Source organism: Cottoperca gobio, chromosome 16 (assembly GCF_900634415.1).
Source record: "Cottoperca gobio chromosome 16, fCotGob3.1, whole genome shotgun sequence".
NCBI lineage: Eukaryota > Metazoa > Chordata > Actinopteri > Perciformes > Bovichtidae > Cottoperca > Cottoperca gobio.
In genome coordinates this window covers 3,227,676-3,254,335 of record NC_041370.1, presented here as the reverse complement: position 1 = coordinate 3,254,335, position 26,660 = coordinate 3,227,676, and the positions used below count along the sequence as shown (strand labels likewise).

The window sequence follows — 26,660 nt, the reverse complement described above, 5'->3', positions numbered from 1 at the left end:
CACTAACGTAACGTACACTAACGTAACGTACACTAACGTACCGCATACCAACGTACACTAACGTACACTAACGTACCGCATACTAACGTACACTAACGTACACTAACGTACACTAACATACACTAACGTACCGCATACTAACGTACACTAACGTACCGTACACTAACGTACCGCATACTAACGTACACTAACGTACACTAACGTACCGCATACTAACGTACCGCATACTAACGTACACTAACGTACTACGTACACTAACGTACTGCATACTAACGTACACTAACGTACTGTACACTAACGTACACTAACGTACACTAACGTACTGCATACTAACGTACACTAACGTACACTAACGTACTGCATACTAACGTACACTAACGTACTGCATACTAACGTACACTAACGTACTGCATACTAACGTACACTAACGTACTGTACACTAACGTACTGTACACTAACGTACACTAACGTACACTAACGTACTGTACACTAACGTACACTAACGTACTGCATACTAACGTACACTAACGTACTGCATACTAACGTACACTAACGTACACTAACGTACTGCATACTAACGTACACTAACGTACACTAACGTACACTAACGTACTGCATACTAACGTACACTAACGTACACTAACGTACACTAACGTACTGCATACTAACGTACTGCATACTAACGTACACTAACGTACACTAACGTACTGCATACTAACGTACTGCATACTAACGTACACTAACGTACTGCATACTAACGTACACTAATGTACAATAACGTACCGTACACTAACTTACTGCATACCAACGTACACTAACGTACACTAACGTACCGCATACCAACGTACACTAACGTACACTAACGTACCGCATACCAACGTACCGCATACCAACGTACACTAACGTACACTAACGTAACGTACACTAACGTAACGTACACTAACGTACCGCATACCAACGTACACTAACGTACACTAACGTACACTAACGTACCGCATACTAACGTACACTAACGTACACTAACGTACCGCATACTAACGTACACTAACGTACCGCATACTAACGTACCGTACACTAACGTACCGCATACTAACGTACACTAACGTACCGCATACTAACGTACACTAACGTACCGCATACTAACGTACACTAACGTACACTAACGTACTACGTACACTAACGTACTGCATACTAACGTACACTAACGTACTGTACACCAACGTACACTAACGTACACTAACGTACACTAACGTACTGCATACTAACGTACACTAACGTACTGTACACTAACGTACTGTACACTAACGTACACTAACGTACACTAACGTACTGCATACTAACGTACACTAACGTACTGCATACTAACGTACACTAACGTACACTAACGTACACTAACGTACTGCATACTAACGTACACTAACGTACTGCATACTAACGTACACTAACGTACTGCATACTAACGTACACTAACGTACACTAACGTACACTAACGTACTGCATACTAACGTACACTAACGTACACTAACGTACACTAACGTACTGCATACTAACGTACACTAACGTACACTAACGTACTACTACAGTACTGCATACACAATCAGTACACTGCATAACGTTTACTAAATTTACGAGTACGTATTACCAGCAGGCTTTTCACAGTGAAGTGAAGTAACACACTACATTCTCAATTTTACGTCATACTCCGTATAAATTTGTTTGCTCGTATGGGATTTCGAACAGACTTGTATATATTGTATATATTATATAGTACAAAGGGAAAGAAAGCAATTAGACAAGATAACAAACTTTGAAAAAGTCATCTAAACACAGACATCACCAGACACTTGTTATCTCCCCTGGTGATGGACTGCCGGGCCTGACCCTTTCTCAGCCTCATCTTCAGAAAATGAAACACATTCTTGGACTGAGGTCAAATGACGTCTCAGTTTGGCCATAAAACTCCTAAATGACCTCGTCTCCATGCTCAGGATCATTGTCCTAAAACTGAAGGAGTATGCACTCTATTAAGTGTCAAATCCAATGTGCTGCAGTAAATGTAAATGTAAGTAATGAGAAACGTATCATTGTCAGTTAAATAATGAGCCAGTTAAAAGTTACAGTGTTTGTAGAAATATTCCAGGAACAAGACACACGCCGCTGGAGATTGGATGATTCACCACAGGCAAGATCAAGACAAGCCAGTCACTTTAAAGAAAAGGAAAATATGCAGGAACCTACTTTAATAATTGAGGTCAGAGGCAGGCGCACGCTTTAATCCCTGTGAAGGCCCAGGTCACCACATCCATCACTCAGAAAGCCATGCAACAGTCCAGGCAATCTATCACTCACTCTGGGATTTATTAGTTGGGTCTGGAGCCGGAGGTTGAGAGGTTAAATGAGGAGCATTGTGTGAGCAGTTATCAGCAGAGAGAGCCCAAAGTGGGTCTGTGTGCTAATCCACACACACACACACACACACACACACACACACACACACACACAATCAGATGCTTAATCAACACTGCGGCTGTAGCTTCCAGAGCTGGAAGTTAAATATACAGCCACATCCAAACATGCACGTGTGAAACAGTACACACACACACACACACACACACACACACACACACACACACACACACACACACACACACACACACACACATGATTGCGCTCCATACCAAACAATCTGATAACACTTAAGCTCATAAACACTTTGCCACATAAACATCCGGTGGAAATTCGAGCTGTCTGCAGCCCTGAAAAACACTAAAAAGGTGCCGAAACACACGAACATACTTCTTTAGCACGCTGTATGACCAAAGAACACACTCACATGCTCATTCTCTGTCCAATACACACCTACACTCGCACAACTTTGTATAAACAGGGCCACTACCAGCTAGCCGGATTGCCCTGGGGCACTGCACCATGTCTCATCACTGTAAGCTAATGTTGAACACAGCGGTAGTGCTTGGCGTAGCTGCTGTCACTTTGGCTTCAGATCCAGGTTATTTGCTAGGAGCTCAAATAGGCCAGGTTCTGCGATACAGGGTCAACGCTTTCACATGAGGTGCACACTTTTTCGGTGACAAACGCAGACTAAAATGTAAGTGTTGCACAGGCTTTTATAACTAGCTGCCGCTTAAAAGCCTTTCTGCTGTGCTCCAATCTCTCACATTCAGATAGAAAACCAAAGCAGTCAGAGTGTGTCTGTGTGTGGAGTGTGTGTAAGTGCTCTCCATCTCACCAGCCTCAAATCTAAAGCAATTAGAGAGGCCAGATGGTGGGCTGGACTCACAGTAAATAGCTGTGCATTGACAGAAGAAGCCTGCAACAAAAATGAACAGTGACAAGGAGCCAGGATGACACAGAGATACATGATGGCATCAAAGCAGCAGGCAAACGTCGAGGGCGCGCTGTTGTAATCGCCATAAACCAACTGTCACAGTCGTGGGGCTGTTAACAGCACAACTTCATTGTAGCGTTTGGTGGCGGCGGCACAGAGGGGTTACTTGTATGTAAAAACCAAATAAGGCAGGTGCACATACATTCATGCATGACCACACACATTCACTCCCATGCGAGAACATTCATACATAAACATGCACACGAACAACCCTTCTGTTAAAATTTGACCAAACCAGTTTGGTTCAGTCAGAGTTCAAACAATGCAGCCTTTGAGAGGCGCTCCATTCAACGAGTTTCAGCTTGGCCTGCACATTCTCCAACTGAAAACACAAACTGCCTCCCTCCAGGAAAACCACTGAAGCTACGGACGGCACCACATTCCTTTTCTCTCTCCATGTGCGCGTTCATAGTATTTGCCTGAGAGATGTCGAGACTCACACTGAACATAATGATTTTATATATGTTACATGCATCGTGAAATAAGAGTGCATGTGGGCTTACTTTTGTCCCTCTTCATAATCCACACTCAGGTGAATAATGTGCCCTTTAAACCACCACAACAGTCTCCTACATACCTGTTACCAAGGCAGCAAGTTTACTTCAGCCAACCAGAGACACAAGTACGAATCAGAGAAACTGAGAGGAGGTGGAGCTCGAGCGTAGGACAATTGTTTAACACAAAATGGCTTCTGCTATTCCCCATGAGCCTGTTATCACACCTCTGTTGACACACGCACAGATTTAACAAAGCTGAAATGAGACAAACAGCCAGACCAGGAAATGAGAGTGAAAAAACAAACAAACAAGGAGGCGGCGTGTCTGGAGTGTGAAGGATTGGTGACAAGAGACAGAGAGGCCACTTCATACGCCGATCAATTAATCTATAAATCTAAATCAATGGCCGACACTTCTTCCCCATCTGACTCCCCAGTCGCCAAAACTAACCTCAAGTGTTAAAGAGACAGAGGGAAGGAGAGACAGATACCACGCACAGGAACACTGGCACAGTTCAAAAATCAAGAAATCTTTAATAGCAACCAAATACGAAAGAAATATAGAAAGACATGACAAAATGTTGACAACAACTCTAATTTCAGTTTGTTTTTGTTTTTTGTTTTTTTCAAAAGAACAAAAAAATAATTTGAAATAAAAAAAGAAGTACAAAAAAAAACAACAGTTACATATAGCAGTCAATAATAAAAAGCACATTTTGGGTACGACGTGTTTTGTTGTGTGTACAATTCATTTGTATAGAAGCACAGTTTGCCAGTTTTTGGCAGCAATCACAGCGCAGCAGTCAAGAATAAAGCACTCAGAAAACATAAATTATAAAGCACTGCAAAATAACAGAAGAGAGGGGAAACTGTAATAGGAGAAAATAAATCCTTCATGCTTGCCGTCACTGAGAAATACACAAACGTGACACCATAAATTAGTAATATCTTTTTCTCTGCTACATATTTATATATTTATACTATGTACACAGGGAAGTTCTCTTTTTTTTTTATTCCTTCTTTTATGCAAGTGAGATGTTAAGGCTTTGATTAGTCATCAGATGTTTGGAGCCAAAGAAAAGCAACAGTATGTACCGGGTGTTTTGACAAACTAACCTTGTGCTAGACCCGGGCCAAGATCGTGGATTTCTCTAAAAGCATTTTGTCTGACATGCCTTACTTGGGTGCTGAGGTGGGTAGCATCAGTGTGTGTGTTTGTGGAGGCGGTCGCGGAGGTGGCTGAAGTGAGAGAAGTCGAAAACAACATTTTGGAGGCGAGTAGGAAGTTGCAACTCTAAGAGCATTCAAAGGAATCCGGGAGGTGGAGCGGGTCAGCACAGTGGCATTTTTATGAAAGCTATATTCCCGTGTGGAACAAAAGTGGAACGGACAAACGGTCTCCTAAAAAGCCCGTTTCTCCAACACTGGGTGAAAGGTGTGTGTCCCTGAATGTGTAGCTGTCTCTGGTCTACATGGTCGCTCATTCGACCATTTGAACAATAGAAAGCAGTGGCGCAGGGGACACATCATGCTGCGGCTCTCTCAGTAACAGGACACAGTATATGTCCTGACAGAGCCACTGAGCAAGAATAGGAGAAAGAAGTGTTTTCATTTGCGTGTGTGTGTGTGTGTGTGTGTGTGTGTGTGTGTGTGTGTGTGTGTGTGTGTGTGTGTGTAGCTATGCGAGCGCTTTCGAGTGGGCTTTTGTCAGGCGATGGCAGAGTTGTCAGGTATGAGGTGTCTTCTGCACAGTTTGGCTGTGGGAGTGAGCGTAATGAGAGTGACTGAAGGGTGTTTGTGTGTGGGCGAATGTTTCTCTGCATTCTGCGTTATGTATATGTACAGTATGTGTGCGAGAGTGTCTTCGAAATGCACAATAATATCTTCAGTTTGCCAGTTTTCCATGGTGACATAAAAAAAGGGTGGCCACTCAGGTTATAGCCCCGATGGCTGTGCGAGATCACGGCTACACAAACACACACACACGCACACACACACACGCACTAATAAATACACACAGGCAGCGCTGAGTCAACACACACCATCGCCTGTGTGGTTTCGGTCTAGCTGATAAATTATAACTATTGTGGCTATTTCTGCATTGTGCAGGAGTTTGGCAGAGGAGAGGGAGAAGCCAATTGTGCAAAAGAAAACGCAGTGTGCTTATTATGTGGAAATGTAGGCAATGCTAACTTTTTTAAATTATACAATTATATAATTTTCGCCCCCACCCCCGTAGAAATAGATTCTTAGGCTTTAGGCTCAGTATGTTTTAACACCTAACCCACCAAGGTATTCATTAGATTATAAATTACATTCTGAATGCCCTCTGAGACTTTTGAACTTTAGGCTTCGCCGACCCAGACGCCTTCTTTACTTTTCTTTTCGATACTGGCAACACTGGCTCCATCGATCTGATATTTACATCGTCATAAATATCCACATTTTCACAAGAAAAATAAAGATGCTTACATTTATAATACACAAGATACCTCACACCAAAATGTACATACAACAGTTTTGTCCCGTATCGCTATTTTGACCCCAAAACCCAGTATTACGCTCTTATTTCTCTTTGTAGCGGTGACACATGTGCAAAAATAAGTAATACATTTATTTTTATTTTGAGTGGTTGTGACAAATCAGCTGGGTTCAGTACATTTACTGTACCCCGGGTTGACAGGTGCTGCATTTATATATAAGCTGAGGCCATTAGACGATAATCCTATTGAACACACTGGCTTACAATATGCTTGATGGTATTCAAATACTAAAAGCAGTTGCTCTGTTTCCATCATCTGCCTCCTGTTTCTCTCTCCTGTTCCCTTTCAGCCTCTCTGAAGGTCACCTGCCACCACAATGGCAATCTAGGTGTCGCCCTAAACAGATACTTGTACTGTTTGCAAGTGTTTCTCACCTCTATAGCTCAAGGTTTAAAACAGCTATGATCGGGAATACAGGCAAGAAAAGTCATCGCTGCTCACGGCAATGGGGCAATGCATTTGACCTCATGACCTGCAGCGAGCTGCAACCCAGAGCTTTTGCCGGGCCTGACAAGAGGGCGGTACAGTCATCGAGAGCTGCACTCACCAGAGGGTCAAGGGGGGAGTTGATTAGAAAGGTCAGGAAAAGCACGATTAGAGGAGCTACAGTAAGATTGTCCATCAGTCATCCAGTGGCTACATAGATACAGTGGCACATGCTATTGTAAACACGCTGAGCCTCAAAGCCAGCAGCGTGCATTAGCCGCGGAGTAACGTTTGCCTGAGCTGGACCTCCGGTGGCTCGTTAGAAGGATAAATTAACAGTTAGGAAACAATCAGCCCTGAAGCTGCATCGTAAAGGGCCTTTTCACCGCTTGTTGCCCGTTAGTCAATATGACTCCCAAAGCTTCGCTGTGGACGCAACCTTTTATGTGTCCCGATCAATTCACTACATTTAACAGCATCCCTAATGGAAAGTAATATTACACGATCTTATTGAAAATCTATCTACTTTAACGCAATCATACTTTAGGGGGGGGCGGGGGGTTACGTTACATCCGGCCATTTACTAAAGTGTGAGACGAGGCTGTCGCGCCCGTGCAGTGGAGTGAACATGGCCAGTCCAGGTGGATTAGTCAGTCCTGGGGTGTCAGGGCAGGAATAGAGTAAGTGGGGCGTGTGACACATCAAGAGCAGTAAAATACTCCGCTGCTCTGTGGCCCTGACCTCGACACTACTGGATAAATCATAAACTTCCCATAAACACTGGGAGAGAGGGGTGAAGAGAGAGGAAGGAGAGAGACGGAGGAATGATGGAGAGATAGAGGTGGGGGGGGGGGGGGGAATCGTCACGTCATAAACGATAAGTGGTGGCAATCTGTTGGTCCCGGCTAAGCGAGTGACTTCACGGCTCATTACCAATCAAGCTCCTCCTGTCAGGAGCGCTCTGAAGAGACGAGGATGAGGAGGAAGAGAAGAGACGTGCTTCTCTCTACTTCTCCTGCATCCCATCTCCGTCCCACGACCCTGTCGGATCGGCTACACCTCATTCCCTCATCTCTTGTTTACCGTCTCTTACCACCAGGCACAGTGCAAAGGTTTGCATGTGAATACCTTGTTAAGAACTTAGCTCAAACTCTCTGCAAACTTCCTTTGTTGAATTCAGCAGCTCTTGTGTTTGTGCAGCACACAAGGACCTAATGTTCCTTTTACATTTCGTAAATTCAAGCGCGTCTACCGTCTCTGATCGTTGGCAGAGCGGAAATGAAAGCTAGCCGGTAGACTCTAGCAAATACTTTGTTCTCTTCCTTAAAAATCGCCTGATTGCTACTGTATGTACACTTTAAAATATGTTCCTCCCAACCCATCACTAGCTACTAACTAGCCACCAGCTGTCACAGCACCACGCATCACCGAAACAAAAGGTTAACCGCAGGAGGACTGAGAGAAGCAGGCATGTGTGGAGAACTGCTTGACAACCGCTTCCATTTCTACAGTTTTGGTGAAGATCAGAGTGAATATGCGAGTGAGTTGCATCTTCTATAGCCAAGCGTGTATCATGATGCCATTATCATACTCCCACACTACATAGTTTTTCTCTTTTAGTCTGTCTGTCAAGGTCCCAGTGATAGCGATAGCATGAGCAGAAGCCGTGGGAGACGGGTTGTTTCTCGTCTTTGTTTGATTTTCAGTTCTTGGGGACCAGGTAATAGCAAACGCATCTCTCTGCATATCCTTCCACACCCTCCTGTTCGCTCAGTTCATTCTGGGGCTGCACTGTGATTAATAATAGGCTATGTTGAAGATCAATTTTCAAAAATAAAAGTGGTATCATTTTCTCTTCTCCATCAAGACAGAGGCGAGACCCTGGAGCCACGAAGTCCTCGGGAGGAATCCTCCACCCCTCCTTTATTCTTCTCCTCCTCCTTTTCTCTCCTCCTCCTCCTCTATACGTAGACAGCAGTCCGTGAGATGACAGAGCCGTCCCGCTGGGACTCCATGTCATCATCGAGATAATCTCCAATTATATCATTCTGGTCATGCGGTGGGCGAAGCTGAAGGATGGGGGCCCCTCCGGTGTAATGGTCATACCTCTCCTCCTCCTCCAGCTCATCAAACTTCCTCCTTTCCGCGTCATCCAACTCATTGCTCAGCAGGATATCTTGGGCGGTGGGTGTAGTGGCAACGACTTCAGGCCGGCCCCCGATGGTGAGCGGCTGATGGTGGTTGTTTTTCTCTCCGAGGCCCTGAGTGGACGAGCTCTCGTTGTAAACGTACATGGGGCCGTTGTTGTTTCCGCCTCCGACGCCGCTGCCTGTGCCTCCACCCGTGCCGTTCTTGCTGGCCTTCTTGCCGACTCCAAAAATGCGCGTCTTCATGTCACTGCCTCCATTGGCGCGGTAACCCTGCTGTTGCCTGCGGCTACGGGTGACAAGCACGGCGATGAGAGCGGAGACCAAAAGGAGGGCCAGCAGGGAGCCAATCACAGCTCCCGCCACCACGCCGGCATTGGATGGGTTCACTGAGGGCTCTGCAGGAGGGAGGACAGGCAGGGAGGGAGAGAAAGGAAGAAAAGAATATGGTTGAGAAAAGTGGAAAAAAAAGAGAACAGAGTGAGGGCAAGAGGGGAAAGAGAGACAGCATCAAAAGCAGAAGGAAGAAAGGGTAATGTCAAGGAATAACGAGAAAGGTAGATGTTGGATGATGTCAGTGGTGCTGGTCTGAACTGTATTCAGTGAAGTGTGTAAGAGTGCTGAGGTGTCAGTACAGTCAAAAGTGTGTGTGCGTGTGTGTGCTGAGCCTCTTCCTACACTGACATTTCCTCCTCTCCCTCAGAGCTGCTCCTGTCCCCATTCCCACAGCCACGTCACAACGGCGTCGCAGCCACGTTTCCCCGTGTGTTGCCCTTCAACGAGCAGGGTCTTTCCAAGGCTCACCACAAATCACAAGGCAGGGGGGGGAGGGGGGGTTAGGGTTAGGGTGCAAGCCACATACACACACACACACACACAGGGGGGGGCAGGGGCAGAACAGGTGGAGGCCATGCAGCGGAGGAGGATAATGATGGATGGAGGAGTGGAGGTTGGATATTAGATGAAGAGGAGGAGGAAGAGGAGTGAGTGACAAAGTGACACAGCGGAATGACAACTCTTCCTGGAAGCCACGAGCACAGAGCAGAGGGACAGTTTGCCACCCCTCTCCCCCCCCAAAAAAAGAAAAGCACCGCCTTGAGTGCATGTCGGTCCTTGACGTGTCCGTTTTTATTCCAGCACTTTTGTTTTAGTCACGACTGCCATGTTTCACACACATGAAAAGAAGCCATTTTAAATAAACAGAACGCTCTCTTAGAGTGCAGACGGGCTAAGGAGGGTAGAAATAAAAGTAGGGCTCCACCATCCAACACACTGTATTTGTGTTTGTGTATCAAAACACCAGGGAGTGGTAGTGGTGTCTAAATAAAGGGCTGTGTGAAGACGTCCCATATGACTTGTCAGCCATGTAGAGCTCCTTCTCTGCACTCACTCCCCGCTCCCTCGGCATCCCTCTGCACTGATATTAGTACAACTTTCAAAGCAGCAAAAAGATACAAACTGCTTTTGCAGAAAAGGAAAACACCAGCTACTATTAGGCTGAATGTTTGTGATTTACTGAGGCAATAACACACCTAAGCAATGGAGACACCCAAGAAAAGAAAACGACTCAAGTAAGAATCGAGATTCCCGTCGTATTCATATCTATTTAAATATATGAAACTCTGTTTATTGAAAAATACCACAAAATACCAGTTTCACAGTGTTATTTTGTGAACAATTTATTTTTAAAATTGGCACGTTTCTGAAGAATAAAAAAGGCAGCTAGCCTAAATCTACCAATTGTATTCATGCAACAGGCAGAATTTGTATTTATTTAACCGTAAACTTATTCTTGAGCATTAAAATGTACTAAAAACTTTTATAAAAATTGTTTATTTGTGCAAGTTGAGCAACAACTTTGCAATGTTTACATCATTGCAGTGTGTTGATATACATGATTTGCCTCGATGCCTTTGTTAGCGCGCAGCAGACTGGAGCAGATATTTAAATGAACCCCCCCCCCCCCCCCCCCCACACCTCTAAATACCACTAATACCAAAACAATACTGTTCTTGATTCCTTACATCGAGGAATATAAACATGCTTTTCTAGAAGAACCTCTTTTTCCATTTATACAAATGCATTAGTTACGTTTGCAGCCGTAAAAAAAAAAAGTGTGAAATCAGGAAGATTATGATTTTAATCTGATCACAATTAGGAAACTCACTGTCAGCTTTTAGTACTTGGTGCCATGGACACATTTCAGTCCGTCAGTCATCTTGATACCGGGCCTAGTTAAGACACTTCTGGTGAATAAAGCTCAGAAAGCCCCGACGGCGTTACTGCTTTGCACAGACTTTTCAAGGCCATGAGTTCAGGGCTCTAAGTGCTTTCTGGGAGTATGACAACTCCCTGCAGACCCTGTGACCGTTTCCCCCATGTGGTCCTCCTCTATAGCTCAGTGGGCAGGGTGTATGGCACCAACACTGGTGGAACGTAAGGGTTAGCTCCAACCACTTTGAAAAGAAATGTTCTCCAAATGACATTGTTAACCTGTATAGCACTTTAGTTTGATGGACACAACGTAGACTTTATGCAAACTGTTGTTTTTGCAACAATGCGCCTGTGTTTTAGTAGGAGGGAATATTGATGCCTGAATGTACATCATCCACACTTTTAAAGAGCTGATTTATTCTGTATTTAATGTACTTCTTTATTCCATTTGCCTGAAGAAGACACGTTGTTGTAGAAACATCATCTCATGGAATAAGGTCCTTTCATCATCCATCATGTTCCTTCGGGTTTCCACGCACGAGCTAGGAAACAATAACATTTTAATTCTAGTCCCCGGTTCAAAGTGATCAAGAACACTTGGCTAAGATGAACTTCCTGTCGGTCGCCATGGCTTTCCATTCCACTCTCTGCACGTTCACCCGCCGCTGCAGAGGATTAACCAGTACACTGTTCAAATCCCTGCCTAAAATGTGAAAGCAGCGAATCAGCCCGATTCTTATTGTCATTCCCATTTCAAATCCATCAGAAGCCAGCCCCTCTTGTTAAGCGTACAGAGCGCTGACAGAATTACTCTTGTAACTCCGCTTCTTGTCAAGAAAGAAAATGGTAGTCTACTGCCGTCTACACCTGCGCTCAGCTCTTCTCCTCCACTAGCCCTTCCTCCGTCTCTGCCTCCACTTCACCAGCCGTCTCCTGCAAACACGCTTTCCGTCGTCTCTTAATCCATTTTCCCTGCCATCTCTCCAATTTGCGTTTGTATTTCTGTCACACGTTACTTTTCTCCTCTGCGCTTCACTTTCAACATGCGCCTAGGGAAGAAATGTATAATTTAATGTGAGTATATTTTCTCTTCCTTTTTTCAATTTCTCCCACCAGCCTCCTCGAGCACACAGTCCGTCTCCCCTCCTGGAGCAGTGCTAAACATTCCTGTTCACACACACGACAGTGAGAGCGAGCCCTCGGTGTCCACTTCTAACAGGAACACAAGAAGTGCATTATCACCTCGGGCTCTGTGGAGCTCCGGCACATGCAACGTGGCAACAATCTCTGTGCACACTTGGGGCCGGATGCTGCCACACATTGCAGTCACATCAAAGGGAATTGCAGTGAAATTTTAAATGCAAATTCTCCCTAAATTCCTCTCATCCTATTATTTTTAATGCGTCGCTCAAGCCAGTTCTTAAGTGTCTCTCTCAAAGTCTGTGCTGGTAATTCCTTTTGTGGGTGATAATTCATGTTTTATTCCACCCTTAATCTGGACACAACACTTCAAAGATTCAAGAGATGGATGTAAAAAGGAGCTACCCCGGGCTCCCAGTACAGGCCCACTACAGACGCAGACGCATCCCAGCAAAGCACCAGTGGAATATATTTCAGTGGGTGAGGAGAGGACATCTTATAAACACATGCTGTTGGATGAGCCAGCAGAATACAACTGCAATATGCATGCTGTGTGGATAACAAGGGGAGAAATTATTTTTCAAAAACGAAACATGCAGAACTACAGTGCCCCACCCTCCCCTGCCCACACACACACACACACACACACACACACCATACACACACACACCATACTGTGGAAGCCAAAACACAGCATGCTTCTTATGAAGTCACGTCCAGCAAGACCGTAAACTCCAAGTGACCGCAAGTAATGAGAGAGATGGAGCGGAAGTAACGTCTACTGCAGCCTCCTAAAAACACGCATGGTCACATACACACACACACACACACACACACACACACACACACACACACACACACACACACACACACACACACACACACACACACACACTATCTTGGTCATCAGTGGTCTTAAGCTGGGCTGGACCTAGAGCATAGCTTAGTACTATTCTCTGTCAGCATGCTAACTTATTGAACAGAGCTGTGTGTGTGTGTGTGTGTGTGTGTGTGTGTTAATGAGGGGTGGGCAGGGGGCCAGTAGCAGGCTGGAGGGAGACTTGGCTCCATCAGACCTGTTCTCTAGCTGTTTTCGCATGGCCGGAGACACACACTGACACACACGGACAGGCACACACACACACACACACACACACACACACACACACCCAAACCCAGTGGAGGAAAATGTCCAAGCCCCATGCTCTTAAGCTGCCTTCTCAGATGAGTCTGAAAGGGGGAAAGAATGCACCGAATTGAGATGAAATCAGTTTTCTGTTGAACTTAAGAGCCCCTCAGACCATGTAGAGGGGGGGGGAGGGGGTTGAATTGGGGACATTTAACTTTTTGGAGGTTCAGCTGAGGCACCCCTGTAAGAAATGATGGTTGGTGGGGGGGGGGGGGGGGGGGGAATAGCAAGAGGGAAGATGGAGGAAATCTGGGTTAGCCACACAAGAACCCCCGCAAGAGGAGACTGGAATGGAGGGATGGATGGAGGGATGGAGTCTACTAAGCTGTGATTAAAGAAGAGCTACTGGTATTTAAGAGTTAAGCTTAAAGAGAGGGAGATAGCACGGGCACGAACAGGAAAGAGAGGGAGAGGATGCTGGGGGCAGGAGTCTCTTCTGAGCAGGGAGATCAGCGCCAGACTTGAAGAGGCTGAAAGACAACCTGAGAGAGATAAGGAGGATGAGGAGGGACCATATGCTAACTGAGGATGAGAGATGCAATGAAAAGAGCAAACTGCAGCGAAAGAGATGGCGAGGAAGCGATAAATCGAAAAGAAATAGGAGGAGAGAGCGCGGTATGATGCTTTGGCTTGTGTGAGTAAGCAGCAGGATCGAAGATGAGAGGAGGAGAGGCAAGGAGAAGAGAGGACATCCATCCCTCACTCTGCCTCCGGGAGCACAGGACAAGACTGAGGGCAGAGGACACGGGCAAACACCCACACACAATATTATATGTATGTGTGTGTGTCATGCAGCTGTGGGGTAGAGAGGAGTGGGGGACCTGCTATGTAGCAGGTGCTGGCCATTTCACGCCTGTCGGCCCCTCTTAGCCCTGTTTGTCTACACACATTCACATTAGCCGCCACAGGTCTGCATCACACTCCCATCTGGAGTCATTCCACTCGCTCCGTTTCGACCATCATCCACGCTTTCATTGCACTACAACAAATACAAACTCAATCTCTTTCTGAATACGTCTCGCCATCTCTCCGACTTTGACAAACCCTCCTTCACTCTGACACTAGCTGGGTGCCGCAGTCACCTCTTGACTGCCAGCTCATCCTCCTCCGCCAGTGAGTAAGAGAGGAGTGGGAAGGAGGGAGTAGGTAGGAGGCCGCGTGAGAGCAAGAGGAGATGGAGGAGGGAGATGATAGGACAAGGAAACTGTAGGAAGTTCAACACTGGAAGAGACCAGAGAAACCAGAGAGAAAATGAAAGGGAGAGGATGAGAAGAAGAGGAGAAGGTTGGATGAAGAACGGGAGTGGAAATGTAGGATAAAAAGAAAGAGCGAGAAGAGAGCGGATGGTGGAATAAGGAGAGAAGCAGCCAGGAGCTGAAGCAGCAAAGGGTGACTGATCCGCTCTGAGAGGCTTGGAGACAGACAGACACACACGCTATGCTGAGAGATAGTGGAGGCCAATAGCGGTGGAGATGGGATGCAGTGGCACAAGATTCCCATGGGAGTTTTAAATGCCGTCAGCATCCGCTCTCTCTCCCCGTCTATCCCTAATGCCTCGCTCTCTTAGTGTGAGGATTGCTTGGCACGGATTTATCCTGGTGCACGTTCTCTGGCTTTTTAGTCTAAAAGTAGCAGCCTCCATCTTCCTCCCTCTGCTCCCTGGATCGTTGTATCTTCCCCGCTTGTTGCTTGTAATACACAGCAGGAAATGGCGACATCCTTTGTGCTACAGAAGCCAGTTACGCTACTGTGCAGCAGTACAGAATGGCCCCAGAGGAGTGGTGACGCATGCTGTGGCACCATAATGAGCCAAGGGACTTGTAGAAAGATGGGGGGGGGGGGGGGTTAGAGAAAGACTGAAGGGAAAAATAAGGAGAGACTGAGCGAAAGGACAAGGAAAAGAAAGGAGCGAAAATGAGGGCATGAAGTAGCGCTGGGTGGCTCCAAAACTCAAGGCACCAGAGAAATGCACTTTTCCCCATTACGGGCACGGTTTACCCCCCATGTCAGCAGAAAATAACTTCCGGTTAAGTGCAGGCACAAGAGTGGAAGGGGATGTATTTTGTATGAGGTGAAATGCGGGAGTGAACCTTGTTGAGGGGTGCTGCTAAAACTATTGAGGAGCTGAGGGGGGTGGAGGTATCGACTGTTTTTCAACATAACTGGCCCCGTTCTGGATGGTTTAACTCAAGAGACCTGAGGTGGTACAACAAGCTTCACGGCACACCTGAATACACACATAACGTATCACAAATATGAATCAGCAAACACACACACACGCAGACAGAGAGTATCAGCGCACGTCTCCGCTAGACCCAAGGCAACACGGAAATACAGATTTATTTCAAAGGCAACAGTGTCACCTGAGTTACATTCATCACTTTTAGTGATTACAGTCTTATCTTGAAGTCAGTGGATCTGAATGCACGCTGCTCATTTGCTTTGCTTTCGTCTCTCCTTTCATTAGTGATGGCCATGAGCACTGCTGAGAAGCTCCTCTGTTGCCTTTGTGATCATGACTTCAGGGGGCGAACGGCTCCCTCATTTTAGAAAACGAGAGGAAAAGTGAAAATATCATCTCGTCTGTGCAACACTCCCCATGTGAACTACCAAGAAAAGCCTTGTGAAGAACAGCTCTGTAAATGCCATGTGATGTACAAAGCCGACAGACAGACCTTGGGTACCACTGAGGCATAGAAACCTCGATAATTCATAATGAAAAGAGACGTAGAAAAGTGACATGCATTCTTAAAAGGGCACAGAGAAAGAGAGAAAGGCGAAGTTGAGGGAGGAAACAAAAGCACGAAAATACATGCATGTAGAGAACAGTCACGCACACACACACACACACACGCAGACAGAGCAGCTGGATCCTCTAGCCCTACACTACACACCCAAGACTCAGCATAAAGGATGTGTGTGTGTTCATGTGACGTGCGAGGCAGGTGTGTGTCCGTGGCAGAAACACGAGAGCAGAGCACACCAGGAAACGTGTAGCATGTGTGATAAAAGTGCACCGATGATATAAATGTTTTTATATACAAGCTAGGGGAGGGTTCGGGTGATGACCGAGAGTCAGCCACAAATGTGTTTTTCATTTCACTTCTGAAATGTTCTGCTTTACTGACGCGTTTACTGTGTGTGAAGACATTAATGCAATTTGTGCAAATAACAAGTAATTCTTGTAATTCTAATGCAAAAAGAACACTTTTATGTTGTTACATGTTGTACTCCAAGCAGGTTAAAGTATGTGTGTGTTTGTTTGTGTCCTTGAACTCACCTCTGACCATGACGGTGACCTGGTCCTTGCCGACTCCGATGCGGTTCTTTACCTCGCAGACGAAAGTGGTGTTGACAGAATCGTCCACCTTCAGCACCTTCAGCACGTTGTCTGTGATCTGCACCGTGTCTGGCATCTCTCCCGACATCCTGCAGGGACATGAGCATATTGGCATGAGAGAGAAGAAAAAAGGTAAGAGGCCAAAGAGAGAGAGAGAAGAATAGGATTGTGGTTTGTTTGACTTTGGGCACAATGAAAGCATCGAGACCGATGTACATTCACAGAAATGTGCTGTATTGTGCACGGTCATCAATTTCCACTAATCTTGATCGGCAATGCAAAACCAATCAGTTTCCCCTTCCTCAAAAGGAAATCCATTATCACACAGTGGAGGAAGATACGATGGGGACATGAGGAAAATCAAATCTGCTGGATCCAAGCCCAAAAACTCATCTCTCCCATTTTTAAGTACCAGACATTCCTCTTTTTCTTTTTTCTAACTTTGTCACAGTTACGTTCATCGCTGATAATACCGACAAAGGGGAAAGAGGTAGTCATATTGTGCTTCTCATTATGCGAGGGTTAAATCTCTAGCCACAGAGTCCATTATGAGAAATGATACGGCTATCTCCATAATCAGAGCAAAGGGCTGTAGTGGCAATAATAAGAAGCCATGTGGACCTGAGAATGGAGGGGAAGGACGGGGGAAGAGAGGAAACGAGAAATAAATAAGAATAAAGAGAAAGCAAATGATGGATGTGCGGATACTCACGTCTTCCACTGGATAGTCGTTGGAGTGGGGTTTCCAGAAGCCTGGCAGGTGAGCGCCACATTTGTACGACCCACGTACCAATTATTGTCATAACCTACTATTGTCACCTGAGGGGCGTCTGGGGGAAGAGACAGGTGAGCGGCAGAAGGGAGGAGAAGAAATATCTAAATTAATCACTCCAAGGCTTCAAAGGAGCATGAACAGCATAGGAATTCATGGAATGATAAGTGCTGGGTTGTGTGCGACTGTGTGCGACTGTGTGAGGCTGTGTGAGGCTGTGTGAGGCTGTGTGAGGCTGTGTGAGGCTGTGTGCGGCTGTGTGAGGCTGTGTGAGGCTGTGTGAGGCTGTGTGAGGCTGTGTGAGGCTGTGTGAGGCTGTGTGAGGCTGTGTGATTGTGTGTAATTGTGGGTGGCTGTGTGCGGCTGTGTGAAGCTGTGTGAGGCTATGTGAGGCTGTGTGAGGCTGTGCGGCTGTGTGCGGCTGTGTGAGGCTGTGTGAGGCTGTGTGAGGCTGTGTGAGGCTGTGTGATTGTGTGTAATTGTGGGTGGCTGTGTGCGGCTGTGTGAAGCTGTGTGAGGCTGTGTGAGGCTGTGTGAGGCTGTGCGGCTGTGTGCGGCTGTGTGCGGCTGTGTGATTGTGTGCGGCTGTGTGTGGCTGTGTGTGGCTGTGTGAGGCTGTGTGAGGCTGTGTGCGGCTGTGTGCGGCTGTGTGCGGCTGTGTGCGGCTGTGTGCGGCTGTGTGCGGCTGTGTGCGGCTGTGTGCGGCTGTGTGCGGCTGTGTGCGGCTGTGTGCGGCTGTGTGCGGCTGTGTGAGGCTGTGTGAGGCTGTGTGCGGCTGTGTGAGGCTGTGTGATTGTGTGTAATTGTGGGTGGCTGTGTGCGGCTGTGTGCGGCTGTGTGCAGCTGTGTGCGGCTGTGTGAGGCTGTGTGAGGCTGTGTGAGGCTGTGTGATTGTGTGTAATTGTGGGTGGCTGTGTGCGGCTGTGTGAGGCTGTGTGAGGCTGTGTGATGGCTGTGTGATTGTGTGTAATTGTGGGTGGCTGTGTGCGGCTGTGTGAGGCTGTGTGAGGCTGTGTGAGGCTGTGTGAGGCTGTGTGATTGTGTGTAATTGTGGGTGGCTGTGTGCGGCTGTGTGAGGCTGTGTGAGGCTGTGTGATTGTGTGCGGCAGTGTGAGGCTGTGTGCGGCTGTGTGAGGCTGTGTGAGGCTGTGTGAGGCTGTGTGAGGCTGTGTGAGGCTGTGTGCGGCTGTGTGCGGCTGTGTGCGGCTGTGTGCGGCGTCTTACATTGAACTGCCAGCTTCAAATGGAAGCTCTCTGGTTTGACCTGCGTCCTGTGGGCCACCACGCAGCTGAGGTCCTTCCCGTTGTCTGCTGGTGTGGGAACCATGCGATACTCGCTGATCATGGTCTCGGTGTTGTCGGTACCCAACTTAGCCACCGTTGTCGCGTTGCCATTAGCTGTGGTCACCCAGGAGATCTTGGCAGCGGGGCGGCCATCCACAGACTCGCAGCGTGCCACGACGACCGGCTTATTGCCTGCTACCGCTGCTACGATGGAGGCCGAGTTCTGAGGCTTAGCTGATGGATGGATTGTTGCAAGGGAGGAGGGTGGAGAGAGGCAGAGTGGCAGAGAGAAGATTAAAGGATGTAGAAATAGATAAAAATGGAAATAAGACAGCTGAGGGAAAAGATAATGTGCACCATTATTGATAAACAATTTGAGTCACCAGTATGGCAAAACCAAAACCAAAAGCTCAATCTCCAAACATCTCCCCCTCCCTTCCCTCTCTCTCTCATCTGTCCATTTCCTCTCCAGAGCCTACATTGATAAACACTTAAGAGCACTAGAGCAGCACACCCAAACCCTAAATCTTCTTTCACTCGCCCTCTGTTTCTTTAATCCATTCCCTCTCTATCCCCACCACCCGCCATTGATAAACAATTTCTCTGACTGGTCCAGCGCATTTCCATACACAAATTCTCAATCACAACATGATCTCTGTCATCCGCCACCCCCTGCTCATACCTCTTCAATCCCCCTCTATGATACGAGTGTGGGGATCAGAGGAGAGCAGGCATGACAAGCAGCCAGATCAATATGGAGCCTTAGGGAAGGCAGGGAGGCATGATGCGTTGGAGAGAGAGATGAGAGCAGAGCAAAGGCACTGGTGCCGGGCCAAGGTTAGACCAATGGTTCCATTGCATTAACAAGAACACAATTGATCTGACAATACCACTTATAATAGCAATTAAGCCTAACTGGACATGCTTTTAACCTGCATGCTACCTTTGGGTGGAGAGAGAGAGCTAGAAGACTGACAGAGCTGAGAGTACTTTGCATTTATACATGTAGAAAGCAAGGTTAATATGCATACACGCACTACATGTGTGATGGTGACAGATTTAAGGAACTGTTTGATTTCTTTGCACCCAACACAGAGCCAACATGCTCTTAATGTCATATTAGAAATGTTAAAGGGAGAATCTAAAGTGTATAATTCTTACAGTTCTACCATCTTTATATTCTTGGACTTTATCGTGTCCTATTATTTGTCACCCATCTGCACATACACACGTAAATGATGCGACTTACCCAGCATGACGAGGTACGTGATGCCTTGCTCGTTGCCACTGGGGTAGGTAGCGTACTCGCAGATGTACTTCCCCTCATCGGTCATCCCAACATTGCTTATCTCGATGGAGGGGCTGGCGAGGTTTGGGGGGCTGGGCGTGAAGCTGACTCGGCCCGTCACTGGTGATTGGGGGTAGCTGGGATCAAAGCTGGGGTGAAACACAGCAATGTTGATCCTCTCTCCTTCCTTCGGCTCGTAGATCCATGTGACCTGAGGGCAAGGAGGCACGGGGTCAGAGGTTAGGATGCGTACAGTGAAGAATCATTTTATAATGTTAAGAGACACAGGAGAGCATTTTCAGATATGTTTCTGTGAACTCCACGGGGCAGCGTACACAGCATCAGTACTCGCTCTCTGCTCAAACAGAGCTGTGGACTAAGAAGTGTTATCATTACCATATTCAATCGCTTAAAGCCAAAAATGAAGCTTAGTATTGTTTGTTTGGAGCAATAAAACATTAAGTCTAAATGTGATAAAAACCTATTACTAGCCTCGGGATCCTTTCTGTGGGCTGTGATCTGCTAGATTAAGGTTTAATGGGCTAGCTAAACAACGCACATGGACCTGTAGTATCATATTAGGGTTATTTTGATTGCAATGAATTGCTCTTATCCATCTGGTCGACTAAGTTTCACACACCTGCGGAATGAGGTTGACACAAATATCTTTCTTTTACAGGGAAATGGGCATATGTTTAGTCAAATATCACGCTGTGAATTCGCTTAATGGCCGATGTGCTCGCTTCAATTGTGACAGCAAACTGTAGACTCAAGGTATTTCAACGAATTGCGTGTTAAGTCAGCACAATGAGCTGCAGTTTTGGGATGAATCAAACATTTTTTATTCAATTTCATACCACAAACCCAGTTGAGAGCGAACACGAGTGTGGCTGTACAGAGAAATCAAATCCTAACAGACATAAATAATAATTGAATCGTGTGTGTGTGTGTGTGTGTGTGTGTGTGTGTGTGTGTGTGTGTGTGTCGGACCATTGTGAGCTGAATCCCAGTGGGGTCGGAGAAGGCACAACGCAGGTTGACCGTCTGGCCGAGATACGACAACACCTCTGGCTCCACCTTCACCCGCTGACCTGACGCTCCTGAGGGAGAGAAGCAGAAACATTAATGTCTTTCTTCCTTAACTAGGAGAGGAGACGAGGGAAGGCAGCAGTACAGTTCGTTAGTACAAACCCTCCTGATGATCGATGAGGACAGTGTGGAAGTGTCTGGTACAACAGAGGACAGCATTAGTGAACTCAGGCAAGTAGGCCAAGAGTCTGGTATCTCGGCATGTGCGTGTGGACAAAGTGGGCGAAGAAAAGAGAAAAGAAAAAAGCGTAATGTGTGCTGTAAAAAAAGGGGAAGCCAGTTCTCTTTTGCACATAGGTCATAAATCATCTGGATGCGTTATGCTTTTCTGTAGCCTGCCATTTGCTGCGCTGACACATTCCTGCGTTACAGCAAAGAGTCAAAACCAGTTTGCTTTTCTTAGTGTGTCAGTGGGTGTGTGAGAAACAGAAAGTGGAGCTTTAAAACGACAATGTGCCGTGTGTGTGTGTGCGTCTGTAATCCAGGTCTCTGTGAAAATGTAATTACTTGTATGAGTAAGCGTGCATTAGTGTATGTCAGCAAGATGGCACCTGTTTTAAGTAACAGTGGATTACCTGCGGATACACAACTTCAAAAACGTCTACGCGTGCATGTGTCCTTACAATGTGTTTACCAGCACGCTAAACACATACAAGAACATTCAAGAAACACAATTTCCCCTCCAGACAAACAATTACTTGCGGAACTGGTTCCACCAGTTTGTGCTGAGCCAAAGCTGTTGTGTTGAAACTAATATGATCTGCAGGGCCGATACAAACACCCACACATGAAACCCACAGGCTAGGAGATAAGGAAAAGGCCAGAGCTGTCTTTCTCTTTTGACGAGCAATAAACACCTCACCTTCTCTACTCTAGGGAGATCTGAGATATCAATACAGAGGAAGAGAAGAAGGACGAAGCAGCAAAAGACTGAGTGGGAAAGTGAAGGAAAACAAGCCTTTCCTAGAATAACACCAGCTCTCCCAGGACCAGCCCAATTTACAACCACAAAACAACCCCCTTGTAGCCACAGAGGAACCTCTGGACAACCACTAAGCAGCCCGTGGGAGCAGCAGAGAGCCTCATTGGGCTGGAAAGAGGAACATATTGCTTTTTTATTCTCCCTCAGACACATACACACGCATATCTGTGCAAGAACAAGCACAAAAGCTCATGACAGCTTTATTGCCGATCTCCTGGCATGTGATCTTTCAAATGTCCAGAGCATTTAGAGAAGATGAAGCTACAACCCTCCGTCAGTCAACGTTAACTAGTCACTAACTACAGATTAGCTTTGGGAACGGGAGCAAAAGAAAAGGTAATGAAGGGTTATTGAAACCCGTGATTAGTAGTCTTGTTTGGAGTGTATGGCCCAATGTCAAAGGTCATTACACAATGTGCTACTGCAGATAAGTTTCTCAGCCTCAAGTTTCACGTGCACATTAGCAAATTCACACACACACAAGCGCATGCACAGCGTCTGCGTCCACACATAATGTGGGGGCAGAGCCGAGCGGAGTCTGTTGTCTGTCGTTCTAAAGCAATAAGAGGAGAGCCAACCCAGGTCAGCTCCTGCCAGAGCTCAGATGAGAGACAGGCTGGCCTTATGAGACTCTATACCGCTCCAGGGAAATGAATATTACACACAAGACATACAAAGACGTGCACGTCTTCATCCTTCATGATCGTCCCTAAATCCCAGCCCTGAAGTCTCAGAGACTCTGTCATTAGAACGGCAGACGCAAAAGGAAAAGTCAGCGTGTGCATGCGTGTGCGTGTACGTGAACACAACAGCCTTTTGGAATTGCTGAGGCAAGGCGCCATTTGAAATTGTAATTGTCAGTATAAATATTGAGAGAGCATTGGTCATATTAAACTGAAGAAAGAGAGGCGGAGGGAGACAGGAACCAGGGGAATTAGAGAATAAAAGACGGTTCAAGGGTAAGACTGAGAAGAGGGGGGGGAGCGAGAGAAGCAGAGAGATGGAGGGAGAGAAAGAAGGTTGGAGGGGAGGAGAGGGATAACAGAAGCCTTGTGTCAACGCTGCTCTACTTTACAGTAGCTCTGCTGCCTGCAGGTGTCACAGGAATAACGCTACCAAACACACACGAGCAAACAAATTCATGCCCACGCAAACTGCCCTCTTCAGCATCCTCAAGTTGTCAGATGTCACCGTCCCAAGTACTGTCACCTATCATTATATCTTTAACACCCACATGATGTGCATGGACACACATATTATGCTCACATATTATCCTTCCTGACTCAGGAAGGAAGGAGAGAGGAAGTGTGCGAAAAGGACGGAAGGATGAAAGGAGGAGACCAGAGACAGCATGGGAATGCCAAAGTGATGGAGGATGAGAGTGGAGGGGGGGGGGTGGATGAGGGACTAGGAAAGTGGGGATGAAAGTGTGTGAAGAGAACGCAGTGCCAGGAATAGAGAATGAAAGAGGGAGTGCAAAGAGAAAGTGGTGAGAGAAGAGGAGAGAGGAGGAGGATCTCGGAGGGGAGACAGTGTGAGCTATAAACAAGGTTAATAGGAGACAGCTGAGGAACAAAAGAGAGAAATTTGGAAGAGAGAAATAAGAGAAATGAGAGAGGAAGTAGGTGAAACAGAGACCAAGAGAGAGACTAAAAATGGAGATGGAGGGGGCTGGTACAGGTGGAGAGAAACAGAGCGAGGAGAGGCAGATGAGGGGAGAAGCGACAGGAGGTGTAGCGTGGTGCGACGCAGGAGAGGCTCCACACCTGACCTTGTGAGAAGCACTGTGGCTCTGAATAGAGAATTGGAGGGGAACAAAACAGCAAAACAGACTGAATGAGCCAGAGGAAGCGAGAGGGGGGGAGAAAAATAAATGAATTAAATAAATAAAAATCCTAATTTTCTCTGCAGCCCAGTCGAGCCAGCCGTAGCTTATAAAACGAACATACGCTTATCAGCCTGTGTCCGCCTGCCTGGCTGGCTAACTCTGACGCCTAATGGCATTCATGTCCTCCGTCTGATCCCCGCTATAGTGGAGAAAAGCACCGCGTCAGGGGGACAGGGAGTGCAGGCCATCACCTAAAATATCTAATGGCCTTCAGAGCTCACTGACTCTCTGCCATTTCATCAAGCTAGTGGCTATGCACTGTCAGGTGGGCAAGAATGAAGCTTTCCCATTCTCCATGTTCTTGAAGATTGCTTCCCAGAAACACAGTGTGTGTGTGTGTGTGTGTGTGTGTGTGTGTGTGTGTGTGTGTGTGTGTGTGGGGAACAGCACAAGAGAGACAGAGAAAATGTGGGTGTGTTTTTTTTTTTTGGCCTTTCTAGCACATTCCTGTCTTAATAAGAGTTCTTGGCTTTCGTTATTCTTACAGTTCTGGGTGATTCTTTTCCGTTTCCATTATTTTCTTGTTATTGTTCCCCCCCCCCCCCCCTCCCTCCTCTCAACTCCTGAAGAATAATTGCTTTGATTCAGGCCGTATGGAGCGTCACTATCCTGGAATCTTCTTTGACTTTTCACCCACAAACATGAATCACACCTTTCAAACCTGAGGACTTGACCTGCTGAGTTTTAGACACTTGTGGTGCCATTTTGGACACACACACACACACACACACACACACACACACACACAACAAAGCACGTCTGCAGTATATAAATATAAATCATCTATGCAGTGTTGGTGGCTTAATTATTGCTCGAACTAAAATAATGTGAAACAGCTAATCACGAGTACACCACTTGCATTTACAGCTCCCATTCTCCGCGGGTCGATGCACAGGCATAAATTACCGTTGAGCTCGATGCTCAATAAATAAATGTCCATTAAAAAAAAAAAAAAAGAAAAAAGGGGAGGGGGGGAATGTTTAGATCGTGCGTTTACAAAAGTTTTTTTTACACCACTTATTTATGACAGCGCTCGAAACGGTTCAGTTGTGCAGATCACAAAATGCCTCACTCATAATAAATGCATGTTGAGTGTCGATGTGTTTTTATTCATTACGTATTTACCACTACATTTCACAGTAACCATAAGACACTGCGGGTTGAAGTCATCCTGTGACTTCCACTCAAACAAGAACCTGCGTGTTGAAAAAAAATGGTAAAAGGATGATCCATCAGATTATGTTACTTTTCCCCATTGTTCCATGCTCTAGGCTTTGTTCTCCATGCGACAGCGTGTGTGCGTGTTTGTGTGCCGGCCTTGGATACAAGTGGTTTCTAAATGAAAGTGCTGCCAAACACCAGCTTTGCGAGGCTCCCGATGTGCAATTTTGTTTTTGAGACATTGGCACAGAGACTCCGATTCAATTCCACGATTATTTCTGGAGTTGTATTTCTGTACGGTGGAGCTTGTAAGCATTGGGACGGTGACACATTCTGTTGTTTTGACTTAGTACTCCAGAAAATGGAGTTGAAATGAAACAATAACCGAGATTAAAAGTGCTGACTTTCGGCTTTAAGGGTGTTTGAGTGTTTACTTGCATGCTGTTCCCCTCCTGCCTGGGAATCAGTGCCCCTTTCTGCACATGGATTTTTGAACTGTGCTGCAGTACAATGACAGGGCAACAATCCCTGTAGTTCAACTAATGACGGATATTAACACTCTACAATTAAAACTGGATTCAAAATGTTATGAGAGGAAATGACTGACTTTTATTTTTCTGGTATGAAGAGCTAACAATAAAAATCCATCCATGGAGAGCAACAGCTTGTGACCGCTGCTCCTCCTCACTAAATCTTCAACACTATTGCCTTCATCACTTCAGATCCTTTAATATTGCAAGAATACAACTGATGCTCGTGTCATTTGGGAGCTGAAGGTTTGAACTCTGTTGGCTCCGACGCAGAGACGGTCACATGATCGTTTAGTTAAGAAGGCCTGCTGTAAATCTGGGCTTTCTGTGCGGTGTTGACATTATTGAGTCCACAGCAACACAGTGACACTGCTGTGACTGCATGTCACTTGCACACGGCTACTGGTTTGTACTAATAGGCGTTATCAGCTGGAGGCTGGAACTGCACCAACCTGAACCTGCTGTTGGCTGCTGCTGCTGCTGCTACCCGACACTGTTGCGGCGCCGGTTGCTCTGACCTTCACATGCAAATGTGGACGCACATACAGCCACACAAACCTACAATGAACGTGCATGCGTTGCGCATGCGCACACACACATTTAGATGTGGATACTTTGGTATGCAGGAAGCAGAGTGGGAATGCAGCTTAGCTTTGACAGGCGAGGCAGCTTGACAAGCCAAGAATAAAACTAGGAAATGAAGACTTGAGGTGCGTCTCAGCTCCTCATTGACCTTTCCACTGGGCTCTCTATAAGAGGCCAATC

General features: G+C 46.4%; 1 protein-coding gene across 4 annotated transcripts in view; it reads right to left on the bottom strand.

The window, feature by feature from the left end:
* Nucleotides 1-26,660, bottom strand: part of LOC115021339 (nectin-2) — a 74,657-nt gene that overhangs the window by 25,619 nt on the left and 22,378 nt on the right. For 2 of the 4 annotated variants that reach the window (XM_029451720.1, XM_029451718.1), the window contains 6 exons: nt 21,236-21,345; nt 20,207-20,456; nt 18,898-19,191; nt 17,614-17,731; nt 16,842-16,990; nt 4,412-9,416 (listed from right to left, as the gene is read on the bottom strand). In XM_029451720.1, the coding sequence (XP_029307580.1) occupies nt 8,833-9,416; nt 16,842-16,990; nt 17,614-17,731; nt 18,898-19,191; nt 20,207-20,456; nt 21,236-21,345 (1,505 nt within the window). In that variant the 3' untranslated portion in view covers nt 4,412-8,832. Of the gene's footprint in view, nt 1-4,411; nt 9,417-16,841; nt 16,991-17,613; nt 17,732-18,897; nt 19,192-20,206; nt 20,457-21,235; nt 21,346-26,660 lie in introns of those variants that run through there. The other 2 variants (XM_029451721.1, XM_029451722.1) reach the window with 1 other exon arrangement.